Genomic DNA, 23,098 nt, shown 5'->3' on the forward strand with positions numbered 1-23,098 from the left:
TCTGTGTGGATTTTTCGTTTCGTTTTTATTGGTATTTGTAGTTGCATTTGTATTGTTAGTACACAACGATGTACATATGGTACAAGACTTATATGCTGGCTATGTGGTATCCTGACATAATGCTAAGTCTAATTTCTATCAACTAATTGTTCTAAATGGGAATATCAGGGGTGTATCAAAGGAAGCTATACGTAGGTGAAGTTCTCTAATAGATTTTTCATTCAATGTTCTTACAGAGTAAAATTTGTTGAATATTATTAATCTTATTTGAATTTCTTTCTTTAAACTCCTGGAATTATCTTCACCCTATCTTAAAACTCCCAGGCCCATCGATCTGATGTATACACATCCATCTGCTTATCCTTAACATATTTGTAGTTAAAGCTAGGTAATTACAAGTGGATACGGCTATGTATTTTGGGCCATCGCAGCTGGAAGAGCTGTCCCATCCACCCTCCATGGAGTTGGACCCCTGAACCCCATCCGTATCCCCTCTGCCCATATGTACATGATGAATCTCTACGCCTTCCGCTGCCGGAGGAGTGTGTTCAGTGCAGTTTGTGGTTGGCGGGCAGATCCTCGGAGCGTATGCATCGTCCGCGGTAGCAGATCTCTGTCTCGGAGGTGACTTTGGTCGACGTAGAAGTGGCGTACACCACATGCTCCATCAGATCCTTGTGGAAGCTGTCCTTTTTGCTCTCCGCCACGGTGGCTTCTGTGGTGGTGACCTCATCCGCTGGCCCCAGAGTGGTTTCTTCCGAGGGCGTTGATGGACTGGTGCGCCGGATGCTTGTGTACTCCTGGCGACGCTTGCCCACGGCAGCCAGGGCAGCGGTCACTGCCTCGTCATCGCTCTCCTCGACGGCGAAGAGATCATGCAGCTGCTTCTTCACTTCCGAGAAGATGCTGGGCTGGACCTCCAGATCATCCACATCCGCTGCCGTGTCCATACGGCGCGTGGCGCTCTCCTCGCTCACGGGAAGGGTGGAGGTAATGGTGGTCTCCTCTACACCACGGGCGGTGGTCACCTCGTACTCCTCGGGCGTCGTGGGAGGGGCTACTGTTGTGGTCAACGCCAAAGTTTCCGTCTGAGCCTCGGTGGCGGGTGTTAGCGGAGTGGTGGTCTTAGGCAGCTCCTCCTTTTCGCTGGCAGCTTGAAGGGCATTGTAGAGCTGAGGTCCCAGATTCTGAGATTCGGCCGTCTCAAAGTTCTCGGAGTTATCCGAGCTACCAGATAAACGGTTCTTCTTTTGCCACTTGCCACGTCTACTGAGCCGACTCACAGTACTGCTAGTGGATTCAGTGGTCGATTCCTCTGGTGCCTTGCCCATCACTTCCTCCAACAACTCCGCAAAGGATTTCTCTGGCCTGAAAGACATTTGTCAGAATAAACCTTTTTGTATAGTTTGATAAATTCTTACTTGAGATTGGGTGCCATGATGGTGGTGCGCTGAACAGCCGATCCTCCAAGATCAGCAGCCACATTGATCTCGTAGGTTTCCGGCTGATTGGTTGGTCCTGCAGTCACAATCTCCGGTTCACTGTCGAAGTTGTGTGTCTCCGTTTTGTACTTGGGACTCAGTGGCTTGAAGCTGTTTGTGTTGGTATTGCTGTTGGCTGTTTCCGATGATGGCGACCACTGGGACTCCTGACCCTCCAGTTGGAAGGGTTGCTTGTAACGACGACGATGGGTGATGGGGGACTATAATTGGGGGTAATGTAAGAGGCTGTGTATATAACTCTCAAAATAATATTACCACTGTTGCCTCCTTTTCCTTCGGCTCTTGGTTGTTGTAACGGCTCAGCTTACGCAGACTTGGCTTCTGGGTGATGGGTTCGGATTCCTCCTCGGGCGCCACTGTTGAAGAGGAGGCAGGATGCGAAGGGCGACGCTGTCGCTGGCGCACCTTCACCACGCGACGAGGTGGCAGACGAGAGCGGATCTAAAAAAGTAAAATAATGGAATTAGGTTTGGGAAAATTAAAAAATACCTCAAAATCTTACCGAGGGCCTCTCCTCCGAGGGTGTGGTGGAGGTCACTGGTGCCTCTGTCGTTGTGGTTGTCCGCAGTCGTGGATAGTTCCTCCTCACGAAAGGCGAGCGACGTGTTGTCGTGGTTGTGGTCAATGGAGCCTCAGTGGTTGTAGTTGTTGTGGTCGTGGTGGTTGAAGGCGTTGTGGTGGCCAGTGTGGTGTAGATTGGGCTCACCTCATTGCGGACGATGGCCTCCGTTGGGTTAAGATCTTCCTGGTTGGGGAAGTACCCCGGTCCGTAGTTATCCTTGGAGAACTCCTGGTAGTGCTGAGCAATCTGCATGGGTTCCAGCAAATTGGTGGGGAAAACGCTCTGCTCGTTACCCCCATCGATACTGTTGCTGGGAGTCACTGTGTACACCTGCTGGGACTCCGAAGCGGGTCCCTCGGTGGTGGCCTGCACATCGTAGGAGCTGGGAATTGCCGTGGGGCTGGTGGGTCGCCTGGACGAAGCCTTGAACACCGGGTAGTTCTGCTTCAGCACATCCCTTTGGTAGTCGATGTCCTGATCTTCGTGTGGCTTGCCGTTCTTTGAACCCTTCCTGGGCTTCGTTTTCAGGGTGTGGCGCTCTTCGGTTGTAGGCCTGTAGCGGATGCGATTGGGGTTGCGGATGAGTGGGTTTCGGGCACTGGTGGGTCGACGGGTGGGGGTCACTGCTGACTCCTCGCCACCATCTCCGCTGCCGGTGGAGGCGTCTGGCGCTGTCGTTCCTCGGCTGCTGTATGGCCTCCTAATCCGGTGCGTGGGCAGCTTGCCACTGGACTCCGACTCTGAGTAGGAAACAGAGGAGGTCACCTTGGTCACTGCTGGCTTACGCGTGCGCAGCACAGGTCTCCTCGTCGGTCGCGTTTCCGGTTCCAGTTCGGCCAAAGGAGTAGTTGGGACAGGTGGCTGCAACTTATCCTTCTCCTGCAGATTGTTAACCAGTCCGGGAATATCGGGAGTCAGAGCTGGCAGTTCCGAGGGCACATGGTAGGGATTCGGTTCGTACTCCACATTGCTGTTATCCAGAATCTCGTTTTGAACTTGGTTGTAGCTGGGGCGATGGTTCAACGGCGCCTGCTGCTCCACATTGTTATAGCCCACATCCGAAGTGGTGACCGGAACTGCAGCGGGGGTGTACAGATTAATCCTCTGCTTGGTCTTGATCCTCTGAGTAGTTGTGGTTGTGGGCAGAGGAGCCTCGTAATCGGCAGAGCTTGGAGTGTATTCAAACGGAGGGCTGGTGGTCTGTGGGCGCTGGCGGAAAGCGTCCTGCTGACGGAAGTATTGCTTCATGCGGTGCTCCTCCTCAGCCGTGGAGGCAGTTGGAGGTCTGGTGGTTAGTCGGGGAAGTTGCTCCTGCACTGGTTCCTGGACATACTGGGGATACAACTGGCCACTGGAGCCGGGGAATTCGATCTGAGGTCGCGTGCTATACGTAAACAGGGATTGTGGAGCAGCCGTCGTGGAAGTGGTGGATGTTGTGGTCGACGTAGAGGTACTGGAAGTAGAGCTAGTGGTGGGTTTGCTGCCCAGGGTCTTGAAGAAGTCATCTCCTCCAATCTGATTGAGGGTATCGAAGGGATTCTGACTTTGGGCCTTGGTTGGCGAGGGACGGTAGAGGGGCTGCTGCACCTGGACACTCTGGGGACGCTTCTTCTTGTGTCGCTCCTGCTTGGCGGGAATCTTGGGAGAGCTCACCTCCTGGATGCCATCCTGCACATAGTAGTAGCTGAACTTGTTGCCACGCTCGGGAACCTGACCTTGAGCCTGGATCTGCGACTGAGTGGTGCTCTCGAAGGGATTACGAGTGCTACTCACGGCAGCGTATGGACGTTGGGGACGCACAGCAGGTGATACTTGTTGGCTACCCGCGATATCCTTAGCCCTATTGACCACAATGGAACCCACATGAGGTTCGGGAAGCAGGATCTTATTAAAACCATTGGGTGTACGGTAGCTTAGAGGCGCCACAAAGAAGGACACATCACTCAAATCGCGATTGGAGGTCAGTTGCGAAAGATAAGGCAGATCGAACTTGACATAGCCATCGGGAATGGGCATGCCTGCGGGTCCCACAAAAATCTCCGGCGTCTGCTTGGTGGGCGAATCAATGACGGAAATGCTGTGGGCACTCCTCAGGGCAGTGACCACATCTGAGTGAGAGGGACGCGAACTGGAACGCAGCAGGAACATGGCCAGAGGAGGCTGATGGGCCTTTGGCTTGGGTTTCGGTGTAGTGAACTGAGTCTGCGTTTGCGACTGCAGTTGAGGCTGTGGCTGTCCAAAGCTCTGGAAGATGCTCTGTGGCTGACTGGTGGTGGTACTAGGTCTTGAAGTGGTTCCCGTGCTGAAATAGTCACTGCCCACAGTGGGATCTTGGGTGTAGAACTGGTTGATCTGGTAGGGATTCACCGCCGGCAGACCCGGATTCACATTAAACTTGTTCACATCGAAGTTGGAGTTCGATCCAGATCCCGATTGCTGGCGCTGCTGGTTGTACAGGGTATCGTAGGGCACATAAAGCAACTGCACTTCCTGATCTCGAGAGGAGGATGGGGCAGCCGATGGAGCTGCCTTGTTCGATCCGAAAAGGGTATCCGCTTCGGGATCCACGGGAAAAACTTGCGGGGTAACGCTCTGCAGCGAAGGCTGTGTGGGCAGCGGTTTTCCCAGGGTCTTTGGAGGCAGGATGTCCTGGATGTAGTTCTGCTGATGGAGCGGCTTGTTCAGAGCCTGAGCCAAGGGCTTCTGGGAGCTCAGCGAATGGAAGTCAGAGCCAAAAGGTTGTCCCTGCTGTTGTCCGAAGAGAGATGGAGGACTGAAGATGGAAGAAGGAGCTGGAAAGCCCCCAGTTCCGGCTCCAAAAGTGTGCTGAATTTGGTAGCCCGTTTGCAGAGTGGGTGGCGCCTGGGCCTGACCCTCGCCATTACTGTGGAAGGGCATCTCGAACTTGAAGAAGGACTGCGAGGTGGGCTCCTGACCCACTCCAGATCCCTTCAGCGAAGAAGGCGGTGGTGGCGCAGCCTGGCGAAGTGGTAGTGCCTGACCCGCTCCATTGGGATACCGCTGGAACTGGAAGGGATAGTCGAACTGGGAGCCCGTCTTGGTCAGATCCCCGAAGCGAGCGCTGGGCGGGAAGGTCTGTGAGTAGGTCAAGACGCGTCCATTACCCGTGCGATCCTTGCTGCCATCCAGGGGTTGGGCTAGGGGCACCCAATCCAATGAATCCGTATCGGATGTGGCTACATTCTCCAGTTGCCGTGACCATTTCGCGGAGGACTCTTGATTTTGAGCTAGACAAGCCGTGGCTAATAAGCACAGCCAGGCGGCGGTGAGTTGCATGCCTTGCTTCATAGCTTAAATGCCTGGAAGGAAAACGATTTAGAAACGATTTAGATTAAATGAAATATTTATTTATTTAAAAGTCCTAAATCTATAAAAAAAATTCCACTTGTTAATTATATTTATTATAAATAATATTCCTTTAACAGTCTGTATATATTTAACCCCATTATTGAAGCCAAAACAAAAAACTTCTAATAATCTTTAAGCCAAGTATTGGCTGGTTAATTAATTTTTGCACGCAAAGCTTGACATTCTGAAATGCCAATTTTCGATCCAGACCAAGTACAAGAGGTCACCCATTGTTTGTTTGTATCTATATCGATTTGACTTGGATGAAATTATCAAAATTTCACAATGCGAATTCTAAAACCTCAATGAATTACAGGTTGTTTTCAGGCCGATCGAACAACTGCGGCGAAAGGTCACCAATAGTAATGCCAAAAAAAGGCAAAAACTTATACTTTTAATGCCACAAATTCGAAACCGGAACACCCAGAACCGGTAACTAATTGTCCCGTGTAATTATAGCAAGCCAAATGCAAATCGCAGAGTTAAGTCGCTGAATTCCTAATGAGATCTTTTCCCATAGCCAGCCAACCAGTTCGATTGCCCAACCTGGTGCCAAGGTCGATGGGCGTTGGATGTTGAATGGTGGATGGTGGATGCAGCTGGGAGCTTGATTCTGGGCGATTTGCATTTTTCACGATCGCCAGCAACTGGGGGCAAGTGAAAGGCTTCTCCCCGTTTCGCTGGCTGGGCTGGCTGGCTGTAAATCAAGAGATAATTGCCGGGGTCTGGGTCTCCGCTCCGGCATCTGGATTGGCCGCTCGTGTGGCAAGTGTAACTGTCGGTGCAACTGGTCGGCAAGCGGGCCATAACTGCCAGCCAAGTGGCCATAATTGTGCGCTTGTTTTCATTTGGCCAATGCGAGAAATTGCAATACTTAAGGCGAAACGGCAGTCGCAGTGGCTTTTGGCTTGGCTTTGGTAATGCACCATTGGGTAGCCATGATCCATGAACCGCGATCAATGATCGGCGACAGATTTCCTCATTGCAAAACGGTTTTGCATACGGCCAAGACTGGGATGCTAATTGCGTCATCATCCTTCTTTTTTTGTTTTGTTTTGATTTGAGTAAAGAGTGAAGAGCCCGCGAGAAGATTGGGCATATATGAATATGAAAACGAAAGTGAGGCTGCCAACTGACCAAACCTGACCACTGACCACTGGCCAAGTGAGCACACACAACTGCAGATCTGCGATCTGCGATCGTCGAGCACTTTCGTTTTCACTTTTCCACTGAATTAATCGCATATACGAGTGTATGCCCCCCGAACGGATGCCGCATTAAATGGGTTAAACGAAAGCAAAAGTCCGCAAAATGAAAACAGTAAAATAATGCGAAATATCGTAACAGCGTAAAAACGGAACTTGCAGCGGTGCAGCAAGTCGGGAGAGCACTGTCTACAGGTGGCACAGTGAAAGAAGAAAGTTCATTTTGGCGGCCAGTCCGTTCAGTGTGCTATTAACTGGCTGCAGCCAGAGCGGGATGGCAGCAAAATAATAGAAATTAGACTCACTTGCGGTCAATATTTCGGACCACGACTCCGAAAAACCAGTTATCAAAAGGCCCAGCAAAGCAAACAAAGCCCATCGTCACACCTCAGTGGTTTTTCTTTTTTGCCGAGAGGCGAACTGCACTTGAAATCCCCGCCGATCATCGAAAGTGAAATGTGACAATGCCCTCGGAAAGCGGTATGTCTGGGCTCCAGGTAACTGGCAATTTCCCTTTCATTTTGGGGGGCGTCGAAACGGACTTTCCTCGCTGGCGTGGGGGCGTGTATCTGTGAAATTAATTGCGCGACAGGCTGGATGGCTGGTAGCTGACCAAAAATTATAGAGCCGGATGTAAACAGGCCAAGACCTAAGCCGCTTAAATCTGGTCTAAGATCCATGACGGGATTAGGTGGTCCGCCTTCTGGCATTGACATTGTTTCATCGCTTTGCTGATCATTTGGGTGTGATTTAATTGGATTACCAGTGTCCACACCCCGGCACGCACCACACCCTGTAATCCGCGGGGGCGGCAAGGTCACTCCATTGTGCACTTACCATAAACAGCGGCAGCAGTCGACAGCTAACTAACTTGGCCCGAAGATCGTCGAGGTAACTGAAAAGCAAACCCAAAACAATGTGGCATTAGTTGGCGAGTAATTAAAAGGGATTACAAGATGTATGCATAGCTGCCCTCTCCAGATGTGGTAATAGTAATGCCACCTGCAGATACTTTTGTATCTTGAGGTTTCTAGAGCGCTGGCTTTAATTGCATCTGGAGGCTGCAACGGCCACGCTTAGCTGGCCACACACACCACACACAAAAACCTATTCTACGTTCGTTTTTTTTTTTTTTTGGAAACGCCTGCGGATCTGCGAGATACTTGGTGCTGCAGCTGGGTTATTAGAGCGCAGAAAACCAAGAATGTGCGTGACCCAAGTGACTCACTATTGGCAATCCCCACGAAACTATGCCAAAGCGTGACACACACTGCCCGCCAGATACTTGCACAATTGTGGCACATTAAATATCGACTGATTGTATCGCTCTAATGCCGAAATCCGGCATCTTTCGGTTACAGTTACGGCCAATTAGCGTGACTGGCTAACTACGGGGCCGGGATTGATGGCCACCGTAAATCGGCTGGGCTGGCAAACGCATAAATTATGCGCAGCCAATGAACTCGTCGCCAAACGCAAAACACAAAACTGAAAAAAACGAAAGCGACAATGAAATGCACTTCTCTGTCTACCCCGACTGCCATTCAGGGGGCGTTGCTATTTTTCCAGCTGGGCCTGCCGGAAAGAGCCTCAATACCAGAAGGAAAACGGACGGAAAATCACTCATTTGTTGTTCGACTAATTCCTCAAATTTTATGCTACAGCGACCCCCGAAGAAATGTTCGAAATTATTAAACGAAATGTAAATTTCACGCAACGCAGAAATACAAAAAAAAAAAACAAAAACTTTCATTTCTCGCTGCTTTCCAAATGAGGTAAGTGGTTGGCGGCAGAGGTGGAGATATGTTGGTGGCACCTGCTCAGCAAACCAAAACATGCCGCGGGCCATGGCTTGCGTAATCCCAAGAATTTATGCTCGAGCATTTGAAAGCGAAAGCATTTCTCTTCGATATTTGGCATGCGGGGGAGCGGAGGTTGCGCAACCCATTACAAACCGGATACGTTGGCCCGTTTGACGAACGGAATTCACTGTTAAACGCTTATCACCCCGCTCATCGCAAATCGAATTACGCAAATGATGGGCCAAGCTAATTACAAAACTCTTGCCACAGGCCTCGTCGCCACTGAGCCGCAGATAACTGGCCCAAAACAATGTGACAATTGCAAAAGAGCAATACTTGAGCTAACTACTTTATACATATATATATGAAAAACCATAAAGCAAGCGCTGACAAAACAAAGCAGCAGCCAACTGGAGCAGCTGAAGAAAGCAAGAGTGGCTCGGAAAATATACAGGCAGCAGTACGAGTACGACTGCAAATACTTGTTGGCCATGTCTCAAGTGGGGCTCATTCTGGCCCAGACCAGAGACTTGTGCAACGCGACTAGGGTATCCACATAAACCGCCTGCCGCAGATATATGCCCAGATGAACATTAGCAATCAATCCACATCCGTGACCAAGACAAGAGTGTGAGAAAAAATTCAGTAGGCCAAGACACTTCAACTTGTCGGGGTCTAGAAGGAAAACACAGAGACAAAACGGAGCAAAAAGCCCCAAATGGTTGCCTTGTCTTGGCAGCCGGGTGCTGACTAATCAACTGTGTGGGCTTCTCAGGGGTGCCGAAAGGGGAGAGGGGGGCGGGGGGCTTTGGGGGCCGCTCATGCAACTGCAGATCACGACTCGGATCGGATCCAGCGGACCAGCAATAAATGCCCGGCCTGGCAGCCATTTGAATTGATTTTTTTTTGCCCCGGCTTAAATGCACTTTGAATCTGATATTGCTGAATGCATGGCAATTACTCACATTTAGAATTCAGTGCGTGTCACAAGTGCCGGATAATTATGGTTTTGAAAGACCGCTGGGCATAAACGATATTAATCTTTCACATCAAATGGATACGATTTGGATTAAAAAATTAGTCAATCCATTAGACGACTAATTTTGTGTTGTATATTGACGATAAGTTATAATTTACACGGTATTTGACGAACTATTGTGTGAAATCGGGATAACAAACAAAGCCATTCTTATCTTATTTTATGGTCGGAAAATGAAATTTAAAAAAATAATAGTAAAAATAAGTCGTAATAATCCTTAAAATGCTTATTAACTTTTTCAGATCTTTATAAAATTTACAATCAATTTTAAGGTTTTAAAAATAATCGATGTCGTAATTTAATTTCTTAGATTGACCAATTTTTAAACCCTAATAAACCTAAAAATACATTTCAGCTTTTACAGATCTTTATAAAATTTACAGAATATAAGTAAATTTTAGGGTTTCGAAAATATTAAGAAACTTGAGTTTATTGCCAATGTTATTTGTGTTTACTGACATTACCATTTGTTGCAATTAGCACAATTTAAGTATTATTCAAAGCATGCCATAGTTATCGTGATATACAACTCCATGAACAATCCAACATTATTTAATTTATCTATTGTATAACCAATATCAGTTTAATTATTGATTATTTAATTTCTTAGATTGACCAATCTTAAAACCGAACTTAATGGATTTGATAACTGACCTAGCCGCAATAATTTCTCTATTTAACAACTAATTAATGACGGTGAAGCACCAAAGCGTCCGACCATTAGGTTCTGCAACACATTCCAGCGAACAAAGCAAGCTAATGAGCCAAGTTTGGGTCTTAAGTCTTTTGTTTGGCCCGCTGGGAAAGTCGTAATCCCGGGCTCAACGCTTGACAAATTGAACATTTCGCGGTTGAGTAATTGAAAGCCGCGAAAGACGGAGACCACACGGCTAGGATCGTTGGGCACGTGCTGAGCGATGGAAGCTTCTGCAGCTACGCAAAGTCATTCGCACGTTTCACTTTCATCGAGGGGGGGCATTGAGGAGGCAGAGTGGCAAATAAACACATCAGGCGCCACATTAAGACATGACAATAAAGAAAAAGTGAGTCTGAGCTGTATTATATTTTCTTGACACTTTCGCAAGTTTTGTTTTCCCCGCTGCCCCTTCCGCCACCCCCCCTTTCATTGGCTGGCATTGGCCGATGCGGCGGCTACGTGATTTCAGTCCACTGCCAAAGGCTATGTTGTGGACACAGATGGACGTGGGACAGGCAATTGGCCGGCCGGCGGCCATCGCCTGCGTTTATTGTAATTAGAAAGTATTTAATTTCGAAAACGCTGTCCGCTCGCATATAAAAATGTTCGCATAAAAATAAATATAAATATCAAACAAAAAGACAAACGTGTGGTAATTTATTTTTTCCCCTCTTCTGTTTGCCCTCATGTTTCAGAGACAAACAAACGAATAAGTGCAGACATTAGTTCCGTTAAGATCGGATGCCAGATTCGAGATTAGGGAAGAGAAATGTCTGGCGGAGGGCAGAGTGCTGCGTATGTAAATTGGCCCGATAAACAAGATTTTTCATGTCCGAAACTAAAAGTTTCTCCAGGTGAAAATTGGGTTAATGAAGTGGAGATGGCGATGGAAAACCAACGAACCCAAAGAATACTGATGGACCAGTTTCTTTTGGTCAGGGGTCTGGCCACCTTATCTTTTAATGAGGAAGTCTGCCCATAAAGCTTGACTCAACTTGACTCTCTAGAGGATGGATGGCTATTTGGTTAGACGGATGGATGGACCATAAGTCTTTGGCAAACAAATTGCATGCCAGTTAACGAGTGTCGGTGGGCAAAAACAAAATGAAATTTCCAAATAATTAGAGCATGAAAAAATAAACAGCAAAATTGCCAAGACAGCCAAATGCGTTCAGTGTGTGGTTAGTTGAGTGGAGAGTTAAAATTTCTATTCGCCTTTTTTGGCAAAAAAAAAAAAGAAGGAAAAAAACGCCACTTACCACTCTCCCCTGCTGCTTCTTCTTCTTCTTCCTGGACAGCGGCTGATGTTTCTCTTTCACTTGGCTTAATTCAATTAAGACCTTAATTTGCCTAGTTCGCCAACTTAACAGCAATCCAAGCGATTTATATTTTTATATATTTTTTGATTTCTTCAATTTCACTTTGAACTAAACCACTTGAAACGGCAGGATGTCGCACGCACTTTCGGCAAAAGACAAAAATCAAATGTCGCTGGTACCACTGTGCGTATGATCGATACGTATGAGTGTTACACTTACAGATCAAGTTATTAGCTTGTATTAACAGTTAGCCGGAGCTGGTTTTTAGCCGCGTCTGCATCGTTGGCGTGCCGTTAACAGACTGAAGAAATGAAAAGCGTCGCAGGCCAAAGTAAGTAAGAGTGGTTCGCTCGTGGTTTTCATCCAACTGCCTGCGTCGACGTCGCCGTCGGCAGCGCAGCAGCAGTAGCAGTCTGCGCAGACGTCGACTTCGACGCCACCGCAACAGCCTAAAGCCAAAGTGGCTTTTTACAGCTTTTGGGCCAACAAAAGAACTGGCCGACGCGCAGTTACAGCTCCTAGCTCGGAAAAGATCCTCAAATGATTTGTTGTGGTTAATTGAAATTAACAGGAGAGGGGGGAGTGGGGCATGCAACAAATCGAGGGGGAGAGTCCACAGGAATGCACTGAATGCAAATCAACTCGGCCATAAATGCTAACATGTTTTAGCATTAGTTGCGGCGATGCTGTTCCAGTTTTGCAATCTGCTGGCGACAAGTTTTTGCTGGGAAAATCGATCCGACTTTGTGTGGGTCTCATGAATCGTGTTACACCCCTCGCTGATATACATCGATATAGCAATGGCCATATAGCAGACATAACAACAATTCCATAATTCTGACTCAGTGCCATGCGATGTATTTCAAGCCGTGCATCTAGCTTTTAATTGGCTTTTTAGGCTTTGCTCTGCATCCAAGGTCGTTTCGTTGTTACACAAAATGCCATTATGAGTTTAATTGAATTGTTTGTTTTGGTTTTTTTTTATTGTGTTTCCTCGTATTTTCGGTTGGTTTGTTAGGAAACCTATAAACCGATTGATATTTACCAATTAAAATGCGTAGCAACCATTTTTCTTGACTGACCTTTGCCGCCTTCTCGTTTGTTACAAATTAGTTACAAACTTACTGAAAACTATAATTAGGAAGAGTGCCAAACTCTGTGCTATAAGCTTAATTATATGGTTCATATATTTGCCATAATTAATGAATGCACGGGAAAAAAGGCCAGGGTAATAAAATGTGATAAAATTCCAATTTTCATTTCTGGCTTAGATAACTCTTGTTTTGTAGGTACTAAATACGGAAATTACTTCGGCTTTCCATCTATAAATTTATGTTTTCCTTATGAAAGTATTTATGTTTTTCAATAAAAAGTAATATAAATGAATATTTATATATTTATGTTTTGCTGCTAAAAAGCTTAAATTAAGATGGGAAGTCATCATATACATTTTTCTTTCTGTTTGCCAACTTCGTTGCCAAATATTCCGGGGTCTGCAAGAATTGGCCTTAAAAAGAGGTCTTTTTCAGCTTCTTTGACGGGCAATTAAAATATTCTCATACCGGCAGCCGCGGAGTTTCCGCTAAGCAAACAATTGTCTAAGTGAGACGTTTATGGATCGTGGAAATTGAGTTAATTAGCATATCATTCAGCGTCCGCCATTACCCATTATGCATTGGGTAACCCAAACAAGATGCGGTCTGACCGCCGGTCGGTCGCTTTTCCATCGCATTGCATTTTTCAATTTTGCAGCGGCAATCGCGAGTGGATGAGTGCATTGACAGGAGCAGCGAACGCAGCCTCGCCGCAAATCCAATCAGTCAACTTGTCATAACGCCTGCCCACCTGTCTCACCTGCCGCCCCAGGTGGGCGTGAGTTATGTGCGGACTGATGACGAACGAGGAAGGTCTCCACCTCGCGGCCTGAGTTATGTGACGAACTCTTTCGGAGATCGGAGATCATTCAACCGCGACCGCCTCGAACTTCCGCCGGCTATGGTATTTCCACTAGAACAAAGCACTTTCACCTGCTCTGCAGTTCGAGAATCAATTGATTTCAATTGTCGGTCTGCCGGCGGTTGAGAGCAATTAGCGTTGACCTTTTCACAGGTGTCTCAGTTGGCTCACACGCCCAAGGCAATGCGGCCAAATGGCAAAGGTAACAGATCGCGACCTTCAGCCCTGCTTATGAATGCCTTTTCCCAAGCTCTTTGCGCATTTTCCACGACGTATGCGGAAAAGAGTTACGATATTTGCATAAAATTCGAGTCGAATGGTTCCCACAGCACCCAAATAGATCAACTTAATTGGGTATGTTTTTCTGGCATAATTCAGCTTAATTAGCCGTAGAATCTTTTCGGGCCAGGAGGCGATTGCGATAATCAACCGGCTGATGCAACACTGACAAGAAGACATAAATATCACTTATGCAATCCACTGGCTGAAGGAGAGAGCTGGGATGTCGATGCGTCGACGCATCGAGAGCCAAATGCATTTAAGCTCACGAAAGTAAGACAACTTTTTTCCACCTGCCCCCCCGGGGGTGATGTGCCCAAAATGCTGGCTGTTGGTGCTTTTGGCCATAAAACGCTTCCTGCTCCCGCTGCACCAGTGCATTGGTCAAAATGTGGTCGAAATCTAAACTGGATTGCCGGCGGAGAGCCTCTCGAGCCGACTTTTGCTTTGAGCGCCTCACTAGTTTCCTTCCTTGTGTGTGGATTTGGGTTAGCCAAACATTTATCTGCCGCTCGAGCTCTTGCTTTTTATGTTGATGTAGCTGATGGCAGGGCGAGATTGGGGGATAAACCAGGAGGGAACTCTGCCGGGCAGTGGGTGAAAACCACAGGGAATCGGTCCGGACAATGGGGTTTTAATCAGCTAATTTGGTGCAAGTTGTTAAGTACTTTCCTCTTTTTTATTTGAGTATGTCGATTGTATATTTATGGGAAACAATTATAAAATTTACAAGTTGTGTTGGCCTTTGCTCAATTACTCTATGGGAAAAGTAATGTGTATCAATAAAAAACGTTGAACTGGTAAAAACTTTCAAAGAACTACCAAATGATTGCCCAGCATACATAAAGAGCATCCACTCTCCGCATTTCACTTTTCTTAACTCCATTTCTTTTGGCTCACTCTGCCGACTGCAATTAAAATTTTGTAATACGGTGACCAAAAAAAAAAAAACAGATGGAAAATATATCCAAAACACAAATAAGAGCGCGATGAAAAATTACGACAAAAAAACATTTGCTTTAAACGGTCACATGGAATGTGTGTTTTGTCGGGCAGCGAATAATTTTACCACTTTCAAAAATGATTTTCAATTTCACTGCGCCGCCTCGATCGAAACTATAGGCCAGGGTGTCGGCAAACGGCGACTAAGTGAAGAGATACGTATGTACGTACACATAATAATTATGCATGCGGCGTATTAAAAAGCGCGAACCTTAGAAACGATTCAAAAACCGAATGAAATCGAAAACGAATTGAATCGAATTGAGTTGAGTTGAGTTGAGTTAAATTGGGGAAATGGCCGCGGGGGGGATGATAATTTCACTTTCCTTTCCAAAACTCGCTGCAGTGACTCCGACTGCATTTCAATTTTCCGCGTTGGGCGTGTGAGTGTGTGCGGATAGTTTTTCATTTTCATATCGTTTTGGAGTGGTCTCTTCAGTTGGCATGTTAATGTAGGTCCGAAAGTGTGATCGAGAGCAGAGCGGCAGGTGGAGGGGGGCGAAAGTCCGGTGCTGGAGCACAGGGAAACAATTAAATCCCATGAAAGTGATTATCGAAACGTAATTTCACTGCCAAAATTTCTGGCTTAATGTAATTTCAATTACGTGCTGGCCGGAAACGAAATCGAAGACAGGCTGCCCGAAAATGTCAGTAGTCGCTCACGATGTCACATCGTATGGTTGGCAAATTGTAATGTGTTCCTCGGTGAGTCACGGATCTACGCTGTGGCATGCAGATAGTTGCGACCTGTCTCATTTATCAAATTGCGTGCAGAGAGTTCAGGGCGGGTCAAGAAACCACATCCAGGCGATACAGTCCGATTCGTCGCAGTAAAAGTGGTTCAAATCAGGCAATAATTTACCTATTTAATGCAGTACAAGAGTGAATATAAAGAGCAAAACTTAAATTCCATAACAAGTAAAAAGATAAATAAGAATTATACTATTATCAATATTATTTGTGTTCAGTATATCTATAACCTATCAAGGTTAGGAATATTTCGAAAATGATGTATAGTGGTATTGCCAAAAATGTATCACCAAGTCTTCAAGAAAAGTTTTTAATATTCAAAAAAATATTTAAAGATAAACTCCATCATAGAAAAATAAACATCTTTTACTATTTATCCAGCAGCTCGATTTGGGAATAATAATTTTCAGGAAGATGGTCTATTAATAGCTGAGTTATGCCATTTCATTTTAAATTAAATATTGATTTAATTACTCAAAATGCGTTAAATTTTACTTTCCCTAGTTTTCCCCAATGCTAACATCATAATGTTATCTTAGATCTCAAAGTTTGACTAATTAAAAACGAGTAAGTAAAGGAGTACCCAGCTCAAAAAGTACTCCTAAACTCCTGCAACGCGCTGTGATGTTCGTTAATAATGCAATGTTTGCGGGCAAATAAAATTGAATCTCAACGTGAATTATTTCACCCGCCTTCAAGTGCACGCTGTTTTGTGGGTGCGCTGTTGACTATGAGTGAAATTTCGCTGTTTGTCTGTTTGACATGGAAATTAGTAGCAGCAATAGCGGTACGAGTACAAGCACAACCACTGCGGAGAAATGTTATAATGTCTGCCTAATGAGCTTGGCACACCGCTGCGTATACTTGATGTACGTACGCATAAGAGGGTGTACAAATGCCATGAACATGAACATTTTCCAAAGCCAAGCCCAAACAGTCCACTTCAAGCTCATAGTTTTTGCGCTTTAATGCTTCACTTCGCTTGTTGCTTCTTTGGCGCCTTTGGCTTTTCGGCTTTTTGGCTTTTTGGCTTGTAAATTGTAAATTGTTTCAAAGAGACGCGCTCTCACCTGTTGTTGCTATTGCTGCGACCCATATTCGTGTTAATCATTCGCTGAATTGCACTTTATGGCGTTAGATAAGGGCCTTGCTGGTATTTTGACAATTGACAACAGATTATGTAAGCCAGCGCTGCTGGGCAGCCGATGTCCCCTATTCGATGTAATTTTCGCGCCATTGTCGCGATCTCGATTCGCTCCACTCCCCAAATTGAAATGCACTTAAGCGAGCGTCGCACGTTGGCGGATGCTGCAGACGCGCTGCCACAGATAAATCACCAAAATCATCAGCGGCGTTACGAACAGAGGCCGCTGTAATCGAGTATTCCTACATACATACATCCACGATATAGCTATTCTCTTGGGCGAAATCGAGTTTAGTTTTATGACTGCTGCAGAGAAAGAAACTTTATATGGCAAAGGGTAGCCATTAAAATCTCTTCCGATCGAATGAAGTATGTGGAAAATGTCTATCAATAGACTATTTAAAAATCATAAAATAAAAACGAACAATTTTGTACAAAAACTCTGTAATACCATCGTATATTTAAAAGCCCAAGGCTTAAGACATACAAAATTTTTGACGCGTTTGATTTGAGCTCCTGTTCAACTGATGAAAGTATCAAAATGACTTGATATTTTTAAGTATTCAATTTAATAAAATGAATTTTACAAATTGGATACTGATTAGAGTATTGAAAGTGAACACAATTACTAAATTGAATATTTCGTGTTCAGTATTGATTTTATTTATTATGTATCCCAACTGAACAAAATAATATCAATCGAGATAAGATTATAATTGTAAACTTAATCCAATATCACATATTTCCCTACAATAACTTTCTTTTAAAAAAAAGCCACTTTAGTATATGTAAAGTTATACCTATATAGATAAAAGTTAAGTCCTATCTTATAACAATTCTAAAGAATAGTTTCATGAAATGTTCTAATTTGACCTTGAATATAGTGGATAGATTGGAAAAAAGTTTTTTTCCTGTGCACTTGAGCTGTTTTCTTTTGATAAAGCATAACGATGTTGCCGCTGACGCAGGCGCTGACAGCGAAGTCCGGATTGCGTAAGATCCAGGCCACGACAGGCGGGCCGTAAATTGGCCGAGATTTTGCGAAACGCAGCTCGAGCAGTTGCAATTTCATGCATGCCGATTTTTATGTGAACAACAACATTAAAACAACTACAGTAACAGCATCGAACCTTATGACCATTGTACAATTTGGGTGAAAAAGATATCTCTGCCAATTGCGGTTCGGAAAGCTGTGATAAAAATAGCCCAAGAAAGCAAAATCGCGAAACATCAAATTGTTTATTGTGTGATACCTGAGTATTGGCAACGCTCTCGCGCAAGAAGGGTGCAAAAAGTAAAACATTAAAAATGGTCAATAGTAAAAGAAACGAATAGCAAATACCCTAATACATTTAAAGGGAAAATTATCAAAAAAATACAGTCCTTGGAAGCAGATTCAATATGCAGTAGCAATCAAATGTATTCGAATTTTACAGATAGGTAATATATAAATAGTTGCAAATTGACTAGAATTATACAAAAATGATGTTTTTTTCATAAATTATAACAAAGTAACTGGCCATAAATTTAAAAACATATCCTTTTTTTTTAATTTTGTTATCAAAATTAATGTACCCTTAAAGTAAGTCTAAAATGAAACATCAGTTTTGAAATCGCTCGTGCGAATTTAGTTATGCACGATATTCCGCGCAATTGAAGCGATTCCCCAGTTGTCATTCATTCATGCACTTATTCAAGGCGAGAGGCGTTGAACTGACAAAGTTCGATGGGGAAATGGGAGAATTTAATTAAATTTGAATATTTCCACACGCCATTATAAAGCTTATTTCTATAAGTAAACACTTAAATTGAAATCGCATGAAAGCTTACAGTTTTGGAGCCTCTGGTCTTGGCACTCGACAGCAAGCCGACACACCCCCAATCTCTAGACCCCCGACGCACACACAAGCCCCTGCAAACGCTGAAGGTCAGGGAAAGTAAATGAAATCGAAAGTTTTGCCCAAGCTGATAACCGAAACAACGGCACGTGTCTCCCAATTAGAACATAAATCAAATAAAAGCATTGGAATGGCCAGAGAAGAAAAGCTTTTGCCGGCGTCACTGGAATATGTACATATACATATATATATATGTTAACCATATGGTGCGAACGAGAGGAAGCGAAACTATATAGAACTTGTTTTGATCTGGCAGAGTTGTCGGGGCGCCAAAAACCCCCAATTTAAAAGAAACACCAGAACTACAGGGCCCTTCAAATTTACTTGATGTGCTTTACCTTAAATGATCTCTTAGAGCCTACAACAAACAGTTATATCTCTTTATTAAGCATTTCTTACGAAGCATTTTGTTGGTCTTATCTTTAAAGGTATTCAAATGATAATAGATTAAAAATGGCATATCACCAAAAACTAGTGTTAGTTGAAACATAATATTTGAACATGAAACTTATAAAGAGAATATTAAATGGTACGATATTTTGAAAATACCAATATTCATTTATTGAAAGTAATATAATATTTTTCATTTTTTTGATTAATAATTGTTGTTTAAAAAAATTATAGGTACATTTTCTAAATTAGAAAAATTAGAAAACACCTTATAAAATTATATAATGTCTGATATGATTCGATATCACAACGATCCTAAGAAAATAGGTATTATTTATAACCATTTAAACATTTAATCGCTCTTTAAGTGGACTCGACAACTCTTTGGCAGCCGCTGGAACGAAGTGAAATTACGCGACTCGCTAGAAGCAGGGAGCAGTGTGCTTCTGACAGCGGTCCGATCGCGTAGAACTTTAGCAGTGTTAGCCTTATTCCCCAGACTTCTAGATCAACAGGTGGGTGAGATACTTTGGCTAGTTGCCTGTCCGTGATTACATAACGATTTGGTATTTTTCGCAGCCATGTCGCTTCGCGTGATGTCCCCCGCCATGCTCAACGCCTGGAGCCAGACCCTCGTCCGGGCCATGTCCACCCAGGGAGGCAGCAAGAACATCGGCTTCGTGGGCCTGGGCAACATGGGTGCCAACATGGCCAGCAATCTGATCAAGGCCGGCCACAAGCTGCATGTGTACGACATCTCCAAGCCCGCCTGCGAGGGTCTGGCCGCCAAGGGAGCCACCGTCTACGCCAAGACCTCGGAGCTGGCCAAGAACTCGGACTTCGTGATCACCATGCTGCCGAACAACGCCATTGTGGACGCCTCCTACGACGAGATGACCGCCGATGGCGTCAACAAGGACACCATCTTCATTGACTCGTCCACGATCTCGCCGGAGCTGGTGAAGTCGCTGCAGAAGAAGATCAGCGGCAAGGGTGCCCGGTTCATCGATGCCCCCGTTTCCGGCGGCGTTCCCGGCGCTGAGCAGGCCACCCTCACCTTCATGGTGGGCGGCACCGAGGCGGAGTACCAGGCCGTCAAGGCCGTCCTGGAGTGCATGGGCAAGCGGATCACCCACTGCGGCGTCTATGGTATGGGCCAGGCCGCCAAGCTGTGCAACAACATGATGCTGGCCATCTCGATGATCGGCGTTTCGGAGGCCATGAATCTGGCCGTGCGCCAGGGACTGGACGCCAATGTCTTCGCCGAGATCATCAACTCCTCCACCGGCCGCTGCTGGGCCTCGGAGATCTACAACCCGGTGCCCGGTGTCTGCCCCACTGCTCCAGCCAACAGGGACTACGCCGGCGGTTTCTCCACGGCCCTGATCACCAAGGATCTCGGTCTGGCCTCTGGCGTGGCCAACTCCTCCAACTCACCCATCCCGCTGGGCTCGCTGGCCCACAAGGTCTACCAGTCGCTGTGTGAGAAGGGTCTGGGCAACAAGGACTTCTCCGTCGTGTACGACCTGATGAAGAAGGAGAAGTTCGGCGTTTAGAGTATTCACTGGCTGAATTAGAAACCGATCCACACCAGTCCTGCATTTATATACCACTAAGTTTAGGGATTACCCTCTTTGCAAATTCGACTGTGCAATCACCATGTTCTATGCTAAAATTAAAGACGTATTCGTTTATCGTATTGAGTGAAAAAGTTCCATGCTGTTGCGTAATCATGGTCTGCTCTGCTTGGGTCTGCGGGTCTGGGAATCGTCTGACGAGTGGAACTCCGAGAGCTGATAAGCGTTTTTTAACATCTGTGGGGCTTTATTTTATTGCCACTTGTGGGACCCCGGCAAAAACAATTTACAATTGTGGCTTATCTCCTGCACTCGTGGCATGAGATTCCACATGGCGATCGTTTTTAATTCATAAAGCTCCCCAGGTAAACAGAGAACTGAGCAAAACAAACAACAATGAAAATCGGAATGGAAATTATGGCGTGGTTAACAAAAGCTCTCCGATTGAGAGGCACTGATGGAATATTTTGATAGATAGTTTTAGGTGCGTAACATTAAAGCTCACAGTTTGAGAAAAGTATATTCAGCATAAATACCTCATTCAGTTAGAATTGCCACAAATCGCTAGGTAAATATTGGACTAATTTATTTCCTATGCGTTACTCTGTCAATTTCAATTAGAGACCACTGTTAAATTAACAAAGATATAAATATATCTTGCTCAAAAATATTTTTCATCAGGGTTTCACTTCTCACTATTATTAGAAACGTTCTGCTAATTTCTGTGACTTTAATTGTATTAAATTGAAAATACCTCATTGATTTTGAATCATCACATAACCAGTTCCTTTAAGAAATATCATAGTATAGTCTGATGAAATAAACTAAAATAAAATTGAATTAATTTTGATAAACATCAATCGAATGCTAAATGTTTTAATAATCAATACATATACAACTTTAAAAATATATTGTATTTTGCAGATTTTTTTAAACGGATCTGATTTTAATCTGTCATACAGTTATGGAAAGATAGATATGCTTCAAAGGAACGCCAGCACCATTGGCTTTATTGGACTCGGCAATATGGGTGGGCACATGGCCAGTAATCTAAATGTTTACGATATATCCGAAAAGGCCTGCAGCGATCTTAAGGCTCAAGGAGCAACAGTTTACTCCAAAACCCCCGATCTCGCCAGGAACTCGGAAATCGTCATCACAATGCTGCCAAATAACTCTGTTGTGGATGCTTCCTACAAGGAAATGTTAGGAGATGGTGTCAGCAAGGGCACAATTTTCATTGACTCTTCCACGATTTCCCCGGAATTAGTTAAATCCCTGCAAAAGAGAATTAGTTTCAAGGAAGGCAGATTTTTAGATGCTCCAGTTTCCGGTGGAGTTCCAGGAGCAGAGCAGGCAACACTTACTTTCATGGTCGGTGGAGCTGAAAAGGACTTCAAGGAAGTTAAAGATATCCTGCAGTGTATGGGAAAGCGAATCATCTATTGCGGAATCCATGGAATGGGACAGGCAGCTAAATTGTGTAATAATATGATGTTGGCAATATCAATGATTGGAGTATCAGAAACTATGAATCTTGCCGTTCGCCAAGGTCTAAATCCCGAAATATTTGCCGAGATCCTCAACTCTTCAACTGGACGCTGCTGGACCTCAGAGTTCTATAATCCAGTACCCGGAATTACTGCCTCCACTCAAGCCAACAAGGTTCCCATGGATTTAATCAACAAGGACCTGGAACTGGTTGCAAATGTAGCCACCTCTTCAAACTCCCCCATTCCCATGGGCTTTCTGACCCACAAGATCTACAGCTCCTTAATTGCAGAAGGATTTGGCGGCAGAGATTTCTCAGATGTCTACGCTTTAATGAAAACAGAGAAATTCCATTATTAGCAAAAGTTTTGTTTCCTCTCTCATTTGCTTATATGTATGTTTAAATATAAATATATGTTTATCGCATAGCATGGAAAAACTTGCTTTTATTGCATAATATTTTAGACCAAGAGAAGTGTTTTGCTGCTGATAAGCATTATCAAAATAATGGTGCTATTTTTATTGTCCAGTATGACACCCCCGCTCATGCCAAATTTTATCTCAAACTAATTTCCAGTACTTGAAAGCTTAATTGACAAGTAAACAGAGAACTGAGCAAAACAAACAGAGATAAAGAACGTGGCAACATACAAAATAAATCTATTCGAGAACGTAAGCTATCTTCGGCAAACCGAAGTTTTAATATCCTTTGTAGTCATACCGAAAATTAATATAGACATTCACTTTGCAAAAATACATTTGTCAGCTATCGAATATAGTCAACTCAAGGGATGGATAATGATATAAAACCATCATTTCATAAATTTAACAAATAATACCTATCGTTCCTAAGACAGCTATAGGATATAGACGTCCGATCTGTGACGTTTATCTGTGCACACATATAAAAAAACGATGGCAAAAGTTTATACCCTCTGTACGTGATTAAAAAAATTAAAAAAGGCTTTTAGATTTTAAAAGAGAAGTTTGAAAAGCACTATACAGTTTTGGTGCATTGCCATCAGTTGCCAAAACAGTTTTAGCAGCATTCATCGGTTTATATTTTGAGCGAAATCCAAAAATATTATTTTTATTTTTGCCATCATATATATATAT

General features: G+C 44.6%; 3 protein-coding genes across 4 annotated transcripts; 2 read left to right on the forward strand and 1 right to left on the reverse strand.

Annotated features, from left to right (window-relative positions):
• Nucleotides 1-6: 6 nt before the first annotated feature.
• LOC108053388 (flocculation protein FLO11) lies at nucleotides 7-11,804 on the reverse strand. Of its 2 annotated transcripts, XM_017136017.1 has the most exons (6): nucleotides 11,436-11,804; nucleotides 7,476-7,533; nucleotides 2,005-5,384; nucleotides 1,758-1,943; nucleotides 1,422-1,702; nucleotides 7-1,368 (listed from the first exon to the last, which is right to left on the reverse strand). In XM_017136017.1, the coding sequence occupies exons 3-6, from the start codon at nucleotides 5,371-5,373 to the stop codon at nucleotides 549-551; spliced, it is 4,656 nt and encodes a 1,551-aa protein (XP_016991506.1). In that variant the 5' UTR covers nucleotides 5,374-5,384; nucleotides 7,476-7,533; nucleotides 11,436-11,804; the 3' UTR covers nucleotides 7-548. The 2 variants fall into 2 exon arrangements, with proteins under 2 accessions (XP_016991506.1, XP_016991508.1); XM_017136019.1 differs by lacking the exon at nucleotides 7,476-7,533.
• Nucleotides 11,805-19,295: 7,491 nt separating this feature from the next.
• LOC108053331 (probable 3-hydroxyisobutyrate dehydrogenase, mitochondrial) lies at nucleotides 19,296-20,625 on the forward strand. Its single transcript, XM_017135939.1, has 2 exons — nucleotides 19,296-19,429; nucleotides 19,494-20,625. Exon 2 carries the CDS (start codon nucleotides 19,496-19,498, stop codon nucleotides 20,468-20,470), a length of 975 nt encoding a protein of 324 aa, XP_016991428.1. The 5' UTR covers nucleotides 19,296-19,429; nucleotides 19,494-19,495; the 3' UTR covers nucleotides 20,471-20,625.
• An 844-nt stretch (nucleotides 20,626-21,469) lies between these two features.
• Nucleotides 21,470-22,342, forward strand: LOC108053329 (probable 3-hydroxyisobutyrate dehydrogenase, mitochondrial). The gene has a single exon (XM_017135937.1). It carries the CDS (start codon nucleotides 21,470-21,472, stop codon nucleotides 22,340-22,342), a length of 873 nt encoding a protein of 290 aa, XP_016991426.1.
• The last annotated feature ends 756 nt before the right edge of the window (nucleotides 22,343-23,098 follow it).

The sequence above is a fragment of the Drosophila rhopaloa genome, unplaced genomic scaffold, assembly GCF_018152115.1.
Source record: "Drosophila rhopaloa isolate 14029-0021.01 unplaced genomic scaffold, ASM1815211v1 contig_115, whole genome shotgun sequence".
In the NCBI taxonomy this organism is placed as follows: Eukaryota; Metazoa; Arthropoda; class Insecta; order Diptera; family Drosophilidae; genus Drosophila; species Drosophila rhopaloa.

Excerpts from the sequence above, each read along its gene's own strand:
- LOC108053388 (XM_017136019.1), bottom strand. The coding sequence starts at position 5,373 with ATGAAGCAAGGCATGCAACTCACCGCCGCCTGGCTGTGCTTATTAGCC. Across the intron at positions 1,703-1,757 it reads AGGAAAAGGAGGCAACAGTG|TCCCCCATCACCCATCGTCG; the intron begins GTAATATTATTT and ends CCCCAATTATAG. Across the intron at positions 1,369-1,421 it reads ATCATGGCACCCAATCTCAA|GCCAGAGAAATCCTTTGCGG; the intron begins GTAAGAATTTAT and ends AATGTCTTTCAG.
- LOC108053331 (XM_017135939.1), top strand. The coding sequence starts at position 19,496 with ATGTCGCTTCGCGTGATGTCCCCCGCCATGCTCAACGCCTGGAGCCAG.
- LOC108053329 (XM_017135937.1), top strand. The coding sequence starts at position 21,470 with ATGCTTCAAAGGAACGCCAGCACCATTGGCTTTATTGGACTCGGCAAT.